This window comes from Frieseomelitta varia, unplaced genomic scaffold (assembly GCF_011392965.1).
Source record: "Frieseomelitta varia isolate USP_RPSP 00005682 unplaced genomic scaffold, Fvar_1.2 scaffold_886, whole genome shotgun sequence".
NCBI classification, from domain to species: Eukaryota; Metazoa; Arthropoda; class Insecta; order Hymenoptera; family Apidae; genus Frieseomelitta; species Frieseomelitta varia.
In genome coordinates this window covers 177,463-191,487 of record NW_025110685.1, presented here as the reverse complement: position 1 = coordinate 191,487, position 14,025 = coordinate 177,463, and the positions used below count along the sequence as shown (strand labels likewise).

At 45.1% G+C, this 14,025-nt stretch overlaps 1 protein-coding gene across 14 annotated transcripts in view; it reads right to left on the bottom strand.

Annotated features, from left to right (window-relative positions):
- Nucleotides 1–600: 600 nt before the first annotated feature.
- Nucleotides 601–14,025, bottom strand: part of LOC122537075 (protein Fe65 homolog) — a 173,208-nt gene continuing 159,783 nt past the window's right edge. For 9 of the 14 annotated variants that reach the window (XM_043669998.1, XM_043670001.1, XM_043670002.1 and 6 more), the window contains 12 exons: nt 10,548–10,700; nt 8,597–8,826; nt 7,717–7,835; nt 7,508–7,620; nt 7,229–7,427; nt 7,019–7,146; nt 6,893–6,898; nt 6,550–6,800; nt 6,255–6,472; nt 6,005–6,181; nt 5,724–5,894; nt 601–5,556 (listed from right to left, as the gene is read on the bottom strand). In XM_043669998.1, the coding sequence (XP_043525933.1) occupies nt 5,745–5,894; nt 6,005–6,181; nt 6,255–6,472; nt 6,550–6,800; nt 6,893–6,898; nt 7,019–7,146; nt 7,229–7,427; nt 7,508–7,620; nt 7,717–7,835; nt 8,597–8,826; nt 10,548–10,700 (1,744 nt within the window). In that variant the 3' untranslated portion in view covers nt 601–5,556; nt 5,724–5,744. Of the gene's footprint in view, nt 5,599–5,723; nt 5,895–6,004; nt 6,182–6,254; nt 6,473–6,549; nt 6,801–6,892; nt 6,899–7,018; nt 7,147–7,228; nt 7,428–7,507; nt 7,621–7,716; nt 7,836–8,596; nt 8,827–10,547; nt 10,701–14,025 lie in introns of all 14 variants that reach the window. The other 5 variants (XM_043670006.1, XM_043670005.1, XM_043670007.1 and 2 more) reach the window with 5 other exon arrangements.

Here is a 14,025-nt window from a genome sequence, read left to right as displayed (position 1 = left end):
TATGAGAGAACTTTTACAAGTTCGATACATACGCATGAGAGTAACAACGAGATTGAAAAGAAACAAATAGGCATTTATTCACAAGAGGCAGGTGTAGTTACAGTAGTTTCATTCTGTCGCATTTTTTTTTTTTTTATATATATATATATTTATATATATAATATGTATATATATAATAGTATTCTCACGTCCGTTTATAATTATCGATCGGTCCATCTACGCAATATAAATGGGCATGAACAATGGGGGAGGGAGGGGCGGGTGCATACAAAGTGTTTTCTTTTTTTTTTCTCTCTTTTCTTTTCGTACGCTCTAAAAACGACACGTGGACTCGTCGAACATTACGAAACGCGTCGCGTCGGTGTTCTCGTTTCTCGTTTCTTTTTCTTTTTCTCTTTCCATTTTTCAATTTTCTCCTCTCCTCGCTGGTTTTAGAACTTGTTCTCGTCTGTCAAGATACACGCGCGCAGCAAGATTCTATTCCAGAGGAGGAAAAAAACGAAAGAACGGAAATGTATCGGTTTGCCTAAACGTATCAAATAGAATCTCGTTGGCTTCCTCGTGAGTGACGACGCGTGCGCGTCGTACCGCCTTGGGATATTTTTCGTAACGTCGTCGAAAAAAAAGAAAAAAAGGTCGATCGTTCTTCATCGTCTACGTTACACGTTGAATCGATCGCTCGACGCTTCAAAGCCGATCGTCGCGCGAGCATATGTATACCTCCTTATATATTCCAATTTTCGTTCTACTCTCATTCTCCGTATTAATTCATGCTAGCAATCGGTGGTAACGACATCTCTTTTCCTTCTCCTCCCGTTTTAGAATTATTTCCACCGTGATTAACGCGACATAACGATGACGGTGAATTCTCTATACACTTGTACTCCGTATTAACGCGACGACAGTGATCGTGACTACAATTAAAATTAACGATGATTGTTCGATGATGCGTGGTCTCTGCGTGATTCGTTTCGAATGAGGCGCTCGAATCGAGCGAACGGTGACGAGAGTCGTTCGCGGCGCGGACGAACGCGTCCGATTTCGCCGAAACGAATTTTCGATCGAAAATATCGTGTTGAATACATTAAGTTGCCATAGAGGTACAGAGAGAGATAGAGAGAGAGAGAGAGAGAGAGAGAGAGAGAGAGAGAGAGGTACGTACTTTTTGAAAATAGAGAGACAGAGAAAGAGAGAGATAGAGAGAGAGAGAGATAGAGAGAGACACTATAATTATCAATGAAGCATCGTGTTTTGTGCAGAACAACTCTCTTATCAAGTAGATCCCATTTTTTTTTCTTTTTTTTTTTCATTAAGGATATTACATGTCCACAGTAAATACAGTTAGGTTTGCACTATTCTATGTCAGTTACAAGTGGCTTCCCTTCTCCTTTACCCTCCTCCACCTCTTTCTTTTATTTTCCCACCTCTTTCAACCCTGTGGTTGGTATTTTCGCTTTATTTCACTTCAACGATATTCTCGTATCTTTCTTGGGCGACATGTCAACACCTATACTTAAGGAGACAGTTAAGCTACACGTAATTTGTGAACGTGCGTGTTCTCTCTTTTTCGTGTGCAATGTGTATGTGTGTATGTGTGTATGTGCTCGTGTGTTGCATGTGTACGCCTGAATAGTATGTCGGTTGTGTTTCAAATTCATTCGTTTCACTTCACGTAAAACATCGGACGACAGATGGCAACGATGGTGTCCTTTGCTCGTGATCTTTTCCTCTTCGATCTTTCTCTTGTTTTCCCCTTTAATCCCTTACGTTTCTACACAAATGTATAATAATTATATATTTACATCCATACCGCATTATCTCCGCACTCGTCACGGCCTCGAGGCAGTCTCGTGCCACCCTCGATCGCTCGCCCGGTCTAACGTCACGATAATGTAAATTCAACAACTATATATATTTGTATATATATATATTTTTTTGTTTTGTTTGTATATCAAAGCAAGGAATCGTATCAACGATATATCGATAGCAGAAGAAATGTCGCTGGTTCTTTCGTGTAAAACGCGGGGAGAATCCGAGTGTCCGTAGCCGTGGGTCGCACGGGAGGCCTCGTCGCGCGACGTCTCTTTTAATTATTGTTCGTGACACGGTTCTCAAGCCTACCCGCGTAGAGATTGAGAGTGACCAGATAACGGAAGGAACGTAAAATAGATACGGGGTCAAAGGAAATTCGAAGCTCGCGGAATAGATCGAAAGGGAACTTCCAAAAAGGCTCGCGGTGTAAATGCTTGTTGACCTTCGAGGAGCTTCTCTTCCGAGATACATAATATATATATATATAACATATATATATAACATTCAGGCGTTCCACACGGATGCACTTTTCGCATTAGTTCATTTTTCTCTCTTAACATCGCTACGTCCTCCTCCTCATTCCTCTTTCTATTCCTCATCATCTTTATATAAGTAAAAGGCAGGTGATCCTCGCAACATGTATTTTTTTTTTCTTTTTTTCTTTTATGTACAAAGGATGAAAACCATCTTCGCGATTCTGTGTCTCATCGTTACAATTTCTCAATCTAGATAATATCATTAAGCAGCCTAACACGTTCCACGCACACGTTTCCTCGTTCTTACCCTCTGACACGTAACACTCATGCTCTCTCCATTCAACTTTCTTTCCTACTCTGGCCAGCCATCCTTCTTTCATTTAAAACGCTACATAGAAATATCTCTCTTCGTTCTGGGTCCCGCACAACTTTGTTTGTCTTTCGCAACCATGACGATGGCTACCACGACGCGTGACCGTCATCGAAGGACGACGAGAATGCGCTGCGAGCAAGAAAGTCGACCGTCCTTCTCCGCCGAGAGAATCAAAGCGATTCCTGGACAGCGATTCTTCCCATCAGATAAATGGAATCGTTCCGCGATATTAAACGTTGACCTACTCGCCGACCGCGATTGCTTTCTTGCTGGCAGCACACGCGTTGTTACGTAAAACGACCGGTCGAGTTTTGCCGCTCCTTGTCTCGTTTCGTCTTGTTTCTCTGGTATCCGTTCTGGATCGGTTGCGTGACGCCGTTTTTCCGCCTGTCGGTCGCGCGAGGTTTTTTTCTCTTCGAGACGGAGAATCGAACCAGAGTATCGCCGCCGACTACTAGGAACGTTTATCTTTACGGTCAAACGTGAGAAGCGCGACTGAACGAGCGACCGAAACCTAGTCGACAGACTAGACGCGTTCGATTATCAGCCGGAGCAACGTGGATGGGACGCCGGTGTTCGCCACATCGTCACGTGTCTAATCGCGAGGTTATCGTAGATACGAAAATAATCAAGGATCGGACGACAGAAGTAGACCTTCTTCTTCGTTCTCTGTACATAATTCGCGGCGATCCGCTGGAAAAAGTTCGGCGCGTATGGAAATGAATGCCTAAAGCTATCGATAGAAAAACGAGAACCGAAGGGAGAACGGGCGCACGACGATACACGTAATCGGGTTAACTGTTGTCACGGGTTTCTTCTTTCTTTCTCTAAGCTATTGATTGACATTAGGCATCGCGAACACTTGAAACGACGATCGTTCAGCTAGCAAGGAGCACGATTTGGATCCGAGTTTACCATCGAATCGTCGATGTCGTGCTCTCGCGTGACTACGTAAGCGCCAACGTGCCATTCACGGCGGTTCGCACGTTGGCGCGAAACGTTCTTAAAAAACGTGTCACGATTTCCGTTGACCGACATCGAACCAGAACGTTCGAGCATCGTCAGCCTCGCTCTGCCGATTCCAACTCGATCGGTGTGTGTGTCTTTGAACGTTCGTCGCGTGTGAAAGGCTGCAGTCGACGCTGTGCACGTGCGAATAATGAGTTTGCGGATAATAATACGTGTATACGCAATATATTTATTTCCCTTTGTGATCGCGTGACACGCGCGTGCAAGAGTCAAAGCGTCGATGTTCGAGCCGTTTCGGAGAAACGGCGTCGTATCGTGGCGGTGAATGAAGCTCCCTGGACAATTTGCTGGCTATTTATATTCATCCGTTTCTCTTCTCTTGCATTCTTTTCCCCCTTTTCTTTTCTTTTTCCTTTTTTACACGGAATTTTATCATTGTTAAAATTTCCGACGCCATTGCGACATACGGGCGCATGATGGAGCTCAGCGGTTAATTAGTTTGTTCAGCGAGGCGCGTTACGACGACGACGACGACGACGACGACGATAACGATAACAACGATGACGATAACGATTCGTTACACCGTTTTCCAACAGAATGAAGTTGTTGATCGTTTTTTTTTTTTTTCTTTCTTTGTGTAGGCGTTAGCGTTATTGCACAACAACGATTGTGCGTACGATAATATATAATATTGTTTATTGCGAGTGTGTCAAAGATCGGTAACGTAGCTCTCGGTAAGTTTGTCTCGGTCTCTTCTTTCCCGTGGATTTAAAGGACGGTCGTGCTAGCATTTTATCGTATCGCCTTCACTTCAAAAACTGTGCAAACTTCTCTATAATTCGCCATAAAAAATAAACTTCCTATTACCTGTGTGTGTGTGTGTGTATGTGTAAGTGTTCGTGTATCTGTACGCGCGTTTGTATTGTCTGCGTGTGCAACATGCCACGCATACTCGTGTGTACTCGTGTGTGTTTCATTCGCTTGGGTATCTCTATGCGTGTCTCATATCCTATATAATATGTGTGTTACGTGTTTCCTTAATTCGTGTGGTCTGGTCATCCTCGCCTCGTTTTTTCTAATCTGTACACCCGAGAATACACATGTAAGTTATACATTTAAGCTCTCTATAGCTTGTTTGTCTTCTTTTTTTTTTCTTTTTTTTTCTTCATTTAATCTTCGAATGCCTCGTGGATACGCTACTTCAGTCATTCCGTCACTCACGCATCGTTCCCCTTTCACTCCTCCTCTGGACTTCCCTCAAATCCAGCGAATTTACTAAATTTAGCGCGATAAATTACCATCCCGTATGTACACAGATATTCGTTCTGTCCTGTCCCAAATTCAGACAGGACACCTGTATCTTGAACGTGTACCTTCCGCGTCACGATCAAAAGGTCCTAAAGACGGTGGACAACGCTGTTTCCGTTTCTCCGAAATTCGTCCCGCCTCCAAGTTTCGTGGCGTCGATCCACGAGCTTTTCAAGTCTTTCCCCTTCGACGATATATATATATATTTTTTTTGTTTTATCTTTTTGTCGGACACTGCGCGTAACATACATAACATCATATCGACACACGTAAGCGTAGTCCACTATAGCTGTGTTTAATTAGTATAGCACTGCAGAATTCACGATTCAGTCGTTCTTAACGTAAGAATAACGATCCTTTGTTTTTTTTTTTCCTCATTCCTTTCTTCTCTTTGCCGTTCTTCCTCGTCGAGAGTCGACGTAACCTCCGGCTACGAGCTGCCTCTTAAGGATTGCTCTCCCAACGGGCCAATTGAATACGCCTGTTGTCCAGGGAAGGCGAAAGGAGTGACCTGAGCGACGCGCTTGGCGGCGATCCGCTGAAGTATTTCAAGGTCAGGGGCGACTGCAAATGTCTGTGTCTGATCACTTCTCGCTCAGCAGGCAGGGGCCACAGTTCCTGCGAAGGAACGAGCGAAGGTATCAGCTACAACACAGTGTTCTATGATTGGCGATCGTATCGTTCATCGATCGTGAAAAAAATGCATGTTAATATTTGGTCATTTTGTTTTTTTTCTTTTTCTTTTTTTTTAGACAATATCGTGGCAATCATGGACGATTATTTACCTGCAGCGAGAGAGCCTCGTCTCAGGACTCACCCTGCTTGCTCCTACGCCCAGTCAGAGAGCCGACCAGAGATTTCAAGGTGGCGCCGAGACCCTTCCCGCTCGGAGTGTTCAAGCTGCTAGCGTTTCTAAAGCCTTGCGGATGTGCGTCTAAGCATTTCTGGTACCTCAGCTACACAGAGTCAATCAATCGAGCGAATGAATGTAGTTTGAAACAGTTTGAAACAGTTTGAAATATGTTTGCAAAACATTGATCGAGAATCATTCGAACGAGCTAGTCACCTTGCAGGCAGCTTCGATCGTTTTGCACAGAGCACCGCTGCTAGGCTCGCAGTTGAAGACGTGTGCGATGAAGAGATCCTGCGCGGTGTGCATTATGAAGGCGCACTGTTTCACGTTGCGACCGATGCCGAGGAACGACAGATAACGTACCCGGCACTCGGTGATAAGTTTCTCCTCCTGAAACACGTGCCACTATTTCCGTCTGCCTTCTCTTAAAAAACCGCTTCGTTTCGCTTGTCGATCCACTTACGTTCGGCGTAAGGATGGAGATCATGCTGGGCGCGACTGCAACGTTCACGTTTCGCCACTGATTGATCGGCGTGTTAGCTACGATGTGATCTATCGCGTCGTTGAGCACCTCCATTCCAGTTGCTTGAGAAACTTGCATGGATCCGAGATATTGTGCCCGCAGCACTTTCTTCGGCTCTTCCATCGGCGTTGGGAACGATTGCGCTGAAAACCGGTCGACTGGTAGATTCACTCGCTATTATTCGCAAAACGTTCATCCTGCAAATTTCGATAAATTTTCGTTGACGTCTACTCACTGACTAGTGCTTGCCCGTTTCTGTGAAAACGTCGATGTTCCGTCGGCAGATTGGTCGGCCTAGTGGCCAGGCTCGTTCGTCCATTGATGTCCACCGGTTTCGCGAGGTTCTGGTGTTGCGATCGCTCGATCATGATCTTCTTGCAAATGTCGCGAAGCGTATTGGCGATCGTGCGCGCCGGTATGTCGCAACGGAACACGTGGCACATGTGCTTCCGGGTCGATCTGTCTCTTGCCACGTAAGCAAAGTCCCTGGAAGGCGAACAGAGACGTCGGATCGACGGTTTAATAGACTGTGAAAGAATCGAAATGTCGTTGCTTGCACTGAGCAAGTGACAGCTTACCTTTCACTGTCAGACGATAGCATCGGTCGTTAGATGGAAGGTCAGCCGTGAAACGTGAATCACAGATGCGTTATTTAGACGGTGAAAATTCACTTGGAATATTTTTGTTAACGTTACGGCACTTACCGGCAGTGGTCTCTGCCAACACCCCACACCCTCACCGTATGAATCGGCTGTGTGTTGAGTACAGTAAGATTCTCCGGGTCTATCAATTTCAGAGCACCTTCGTCCAGATCCATAAATAGATCTTTGCCCTGGAATTAAATTGAAAATACGCTGCCGCCTCTATTTACGTACGAGGATATCTCTCGTCGAATTTAATCGATTGATACTAACGTCGCCCCACCGTCCAACCACGTCGAGAAGATCGTTTCTACCCAGAGACAAGTCCACGATACACTTATTGACAGCCTTGCTGCTTCTTTCGGGCGTCAGATCCTCTTCGGCGATTTCCGTCCATCCGAGAGAACGTACGGCGAATCTGATAGGTTTGTCCCTGCCCTCGGAGTCCGCTCGTGCCGGATAGCTCCTTCGTCTGAAAGGCGAAATACAGGATAAAGCGGCCCTCGCTACGTCGAATAAAAGCTGACAAAACAAGTATCGATGATATCTCACTTGAGAGCTAGCTCCACTTTCCTCTTGTTTTCCAACTCTTGATCCAGGGCCGAGCTCGTGTTACTGCGGGTGACGGTGTTCACCATGCCGCTCAGAGTGTGGAAGTTGTTTATCTGTAACCACGGATAACACCAAATTATAATAGAGACCAGTCTTAGATACTGATTTCTTTTCCTTTTTAAAGATATTTTCGAGACGCTTCTACTCACGCTGTCGTTGTCCTTGATCAGACTTCTGCGCGACTCCCTCTTGGAGTGCAGAGGAGCCTCTGGAGGCTCTCTCTGTATATTTCCGCTTTTAACGTGCCAATAATATGGCCCATTCTCGTCTGAAAGAAAGTTCATCGAATTTTATTGTCAGGTGGATAAGATTTGCGAATTGTGCTAGCGACTGCCCCCCGTATAACGCGATTAAAAAGTTGCTGAAAAAGACTCATTTCTGATATGAAAATATATGCGTTTTTGAATTGACTCGAAGCACTGTTTTGCATTAGCTCATGCGCGATAAGGAGGAGTAGTTTAAAGTGTGTATTGTGGAACACTTATTTCTGTGTAGAATTAGTTGTGTCGTTTCGAAAAGGAATTCGTTTCGATTTACAAAGTAGATATCGATTATAAGGTAGGACAATCTTTTTTCGCTATATTTAATTTCAGAAATAAGAAGTAATATTTTCCAGCCATGACTCCAGAAAAGAATAAATCGATTGAAATCTGGTGATAAGTTAACACCTCTTTACAAGGAATTTAACGACAATTCGCAGAGTTTGGAAAAATGACATCAAGTTTAGAAAAATCCTCTTGGTACAAAAAGTCTTTTATTAATAAAAACAAAAAATTGTTTAATTGTATGGATAGAAGATTGCAATAGGAAGAATATTCCTTTGAATACTTGTTTAATAAGACGGAAAAATAGACTATCTTTTAGTTATAATTTTTTTTATGTATGTCATAGTATATTTTATTTTATATTTTATTTATATTTATATTCATATTATATTTATATTATATTTTATATTTTATTTCATATTCGTATAACGCGTTATAGAGACTGTACGCATGTATACGCGGTTGGTTTTGCAGACACACTCACCCTCGTGTTTCTGCCATCCAGGTGGCAGATTCTCATCTTTGTCCTCGGAATCGGCGGTGTCCACCTCCGCGGGCTTCTCCTGGCTGTTATTCTGCAAAGCGGCGTTGTTCTTTTGATCCTTGGGCTGTCTCCGCTTCACAGGGACCGCGTACAGCTCGCTGTTCAGTCCACCCTCCACGTGCGGAACACCACCCATCTCTGTCGTTTCGTTATCCGCTTTCTCGCAATAACTGTAACGCCAATTCCACGTGTTATCCCACGATTGCTCGCACTGTACGAACGTCGTTCTACGTTCAGTACATTCTCTGTGCAATTCTAATCACACACACACACACACACACACTCTCTCTCTCTCTCTAATTACGGGAGTTCACTTTGACAGCTACAGACGCAAACGAAAGCGAAAAGACCGCAGGCCTCCGAAGCAACGATGCTAATTTCAACGTCTCCGCTCCGAACGTCGTCCCCTCGAACAATCCCATTTATCGCGTACGCGCGTGCACTCTGCTCGTTTGCGAAAGCAGGCACAATTCGTCGTAGCACGACTCGACCATCGAGCAAGGAAACTCGGGAAGGATCGCCCTCGTTAACGTTTACTTATCGCCAGTTCGCGTTACGATTAATTCGGATCGGCGTGATTGACCGTGAAGTGGCTCGGTTAAGGGTTTTACCGATCGCGTCGACGATCGCACGCGTCGTCGGAGACGTTATTTATTGGGAGTAGCGCGTGGTTCGTGACTAACGTAGAGCGAGAGTAACGCAGCAGCAGTTGGATCGATCTTGGTTCTTTTCGGTGATTTTCATTCACGTTTGATTCGATTCTCTCGATATTTCGACTGACGACGAGATGCATAAACCGTTCGGATGAATGCCAGATAAAACGTATGATAAAAGCGACAGTGAAACGCAGTTTCCTCCCTCGAGGAGGAGTTGATTTCAGTAGAATAAAATGTATTCTTCAGCCGTGACTGGCGCGGCCGAATGATCGACGCGTACCCGGGGAAAAGTTGGTTTTACTTTCTAATGCCGGCACGGGGAGAATATTTACTCTGTTCCCGACGAAGCTCGCGCTTCCCTTCTCTTTCCTCCGGCGGAAGAAGGGATCTCCTTCCGCGTTGATCGGACAGAATATTCTCTTTTCGCCTTTTCTTTTCTCTTCTTTCCTTTTCGTTCCGTCAGATGTCTGAAAGTCGACTTCGATCGCGAAGTCGAATCTCCCGATCAGTAATGATTTACGCTCTCGAACGCTCTTCGTGACGCTCGCTTCTCTCTCGAGTTCGAACCTGCTACTTGAAAAAAAAAAAAGAAAAAAAAATGGACGGAGCGAAATCGATCGCAGGAAGGCAGATACACGAGTCGTCTCGAATATTCGATTGATCACGCGTTACGAACCTGCGCGATGTACCTAGCATGCAACGCCGGACCACGACCGCAGCCAACAACTTTACGATACTGCGGAATATACGAGGAAGAGGGGGCAGAGAGGGTTTCGGACGGAGCAGGATGTTGATGTACAAAGATAAGCAACAACAGATTCGGGCTCGAGTTTCCTACGAGGAGTGTAGCGAGGAGCATCGTCGCCTACGAAAGCTCGCGATTACAGGCGAGAAAAATCGCGCGTCGCGATTGCTCGATCGTGTGCTGGGACGTGTTGTAACTGCTAGCGGCTACTCGTTTCAAGAATACACGCAATGTATGCAGTATGACAAGTAGTAGCAGCGGAGAAGCCAGCGATAGTATAATAACAATGACAACAATAACAACAATAATTAGTAACGTGTGTGTTTGTGTGTGTGCGCGTGTGTGTGTGTTACGTGTAAGGATAGCAAACAAAACAGAAGATTGTGAAGCAGCAACTCGGTACGATTTAAAACAAGTATACAGTGCAGCGATCTAATGAGGGTCTCTCCGGGTGTCACGACGGAGCTGTGTGATTCTCTATCGTACGTACTTTCTCGAATCGGTTAGATTCGCAGCGTCGACCGTGTCCGCGGATGCTGACTGAACGGTAGGCAGAATCGAGGAAGACGACGACGAAGATCGAGGATTTCCGTTGAGGGTGTCGTCGACCAGAGCAGACTCCGCAACACCCTCGCTGCGGTACCTGAATCAGCACGTCGTCGTGCGCATTACTTTAAGGGATCGATCGTCGATGACCACGGTGGTGGTGGTGGTGGTGGTGGTGATGGTAGTAGTGGTGGTGGTGGTGGTGATGGTGCTTTATCTCTGTCACGTTTTTCCCTATCGCGTCGATAGGATCGCTAGGTTCGAACAGGTCGAGTCACGGGTTGGTAGGTCGTCGTTGGTCGTCGTTGGTCGTCGTTGGTGTATTATTATGCAAATGCGGCTCTGTATCGCGTTTCGCGATCAACGAGGGGCGGGAGAGGGAGAGGGAGAGGGAGAGTTGTTGAGTTTCTTGCGGGATGTTTTTTCTCGGTAAGTTTCCAGGACGGAAGCCGAACGAAATCGGGCGTAGTCGGTTTTTGGTAGGTCGATGGTCGCTCGCTGTGCTCGCATTATCATATTGATACGATCATTACAAAGTCATGAATCCGGGGTAATTATGATCGGGGCGGGTAACTGTTCACCGAGAGCATTTTGCATAATTAAACTTCGATTTAGTACCATTTAACCGATAGCTGGCCGGCGTTTACGCAAGCGGACCTCTTCTCGCCGATATTTTTCGGCGGTATCGGTCGGGACGTTAATACGCGGTGCATATAGTTTCCATCCGGAATTCTACGTTTCTGTAAATCTTCGTTTCAACCCCGAAGCGTTCTCGAACCGAGTGACGTCGGTTGACCTGGCTAACTAAAAACTCAATTTTCACCGAAATTCCACCGGGGACGACGAAATTTTCGCCAGGGGAATCTCGCTTGAAAATCGACGTCGTTTTCTCGAAACTCGCACGATCTTCGCTCTGCCGGTGCTTTACTCCAAAGTCCGATCTGAATTTCTCTTCCCTTTGTCACGAAATTTCGCAAACTCAAACCTAGTCTCAAGATTTCGTAACGCAACGTCGACTTCGTAAGAGGTTGCCTTCTCCTGTTTTCGCAAAGTTGCCACTCGTAACTCGTGAGCCGCTCGTAACTAGTCGTTTAAACGATATCGAGAATCCGCCTGCGAGTGTTGTTTCGATTGAGAGGCAGAGATGGAAGTGGAACGGAAAAGAAACGAAGCGAGGCGAACCCACCCTTGGTTATCAATTTTTTCCAACGTGCCAGCTTCGAGCGGCTTAAAGGCGAGCTCGATTGACCGTCGTGCCTTGTGCGGAGCCGCGCTGGCTGAAAATTACCGCGGCTGCAAGGAAGTGCCATTTTAATTAACGATCGGGGAACGGAGCCAGGCACCGACGTGGTTAGTACAGGGTCGCTAACCATGTCGAAGTAATTAGGGGATTAGCCCGAGCGGTTTGCCGACTAACGTCGCTCGACTCTCCTGAGCATCGTTCGGCCCAGTCTTCGCCCAGTCTCCTTCAAACTCTAATCGATCAACTTTTAATCCTCGATCGCCATCACGGATTTTCACGAGCGTAACTTTGCTGCAACTTTCGCGCAACTTTCTTGGCCAACGTCTCCCGGCCAACTTTTATCCGACGCTTTATTATTTATTCCGCGATGCTTTGATAATTTAGGTCCATCGTCCCGCTCGAAATGAAACCGGCAGGCTTTAATTACTTCGACGATTCGCTAACGGTCGTCGTGGTGATTTTTGGAACGTTAATCTTTTATCTCGAGGCGAAGTGAATCTATGTACGACCTAACGATTTATTTTGTCGGAGATGATGCGTTCGATCGAAATTCGAATCATTAAGAACGGTGGATCTGCGTGGAAATAGATTTCTCTATGAGAGGGACACGTAGCCGGTGTAAGTCGAGAATAGACTTTGACGTCTGCCTGCTGAATGATTTATCACGCGCGACTGGAACTAGCTGGAGCGATTTCTTCTCGAGCGATTTCTTTCCCATCGATGCATTTTCTTCTCCCGGGGCTGTGACACCCTACGGAAGCGTCTGCAATATCTTCTTGCAACAGCGAGCGCAATCCTCAATACCCGTGTTCTTGCCTTCTGGCATGGATCACGGTTATCCATCACTATCTCAAGAAAAATGGGCTCTTCGATCTTTTGAAATACGACGTTGATGCACTTCTTCTTCGGCTAGACCGAAGGTGACCGAAATTGACGGCGGGACCGTTCTCTTCCCATTTCTCATTCATAATCCAGTTTCACTGTCCGTAACGAACCCTATCATTGATGGAAAAATATTTATGTCGATATATCGGACGATTTATCTCCGTGATTTTTCGACAGGAAGAACAGTTCTTATCAGAAGCCAATAGGTTATTAATTCTTTGAAGCGTATCAAGATGCGAGGAACGGACGGATCATTCGAGGGAATCCTTGATCCCCTTTTGACAGCCAGAAACTCGATCCTTTATCAGGCTTGGGTGACCGGGGTCACCCTGAATGACGCTTATCCTCGTGCACCCCCGAGTTCGACCATATTTTAAGACGACGCGGACTGTCAGGGTCTCCTTTCGGCTCTGATATTAAATTTCCTCCGACAATGTATTTTTTTTTTTTTTTTTTTTTTTTTTGAGATTGGCCGTCGAACTTTAATAAACGCGACCGATAGTCGACGCACTCAGTCGAATTTTATCAGCGTCGCGTGTGAAACGTCATCGCACGGTTTCGTTGGACGCGATCGGTAACCGTTAAATGCAACGAACACGATGATTTCTCGCATCTGTTGTTAATTGACCTCCTTTGACCTGCGCGAAATGTCGAAACAAAAATTACGTTTACGTGACATATTTTTAAAGAAATTGCAGACATTTGTTTTTCCCAGGGGAAAATAGGCGCGGGGAAATACGACAGTATGATTTTTATGTCACTTGGTTGAGAGAAGTTTAATGTAGTTTAATGCGATATAAATCATAGTTCGTAGACTATTAAATTGACATATTTAGACTGATTTAGAAGACAGACAGAATATTTCTGTTCATTCGCGTGAAAACCATTCGCGGAGAAATACGACAGTATGATTTTTATGTTACTTGGTGAAAGAAGGAGTATATTTTAAAATGACACGAATCGTAGTTTCAAGACTATTAAATTAACATCTTTGATATTTAGACTGATGACAGAATTTGTGTTTTCCACGTGAAAATCAACGCGGTATGGTTTTTACATCACTTGGTAAAAGAAGAAGTATTTTAATACGATCCAAATCGTAGTTTGAAGACTTAACTTAACATGTTTAATATTGTTTTAAAAGAACCACGGAGACGAATACATTTAACTCTAAAATCAAAATACGACGCTTGACCTTAAAAAACAAGATCAAGAAAAGCTCTCATCGTTGATTCTCTCCGAACTTCGTAAATTCGTCACCATTATTATTAACCTCTTGCGCTAGAATGACGTG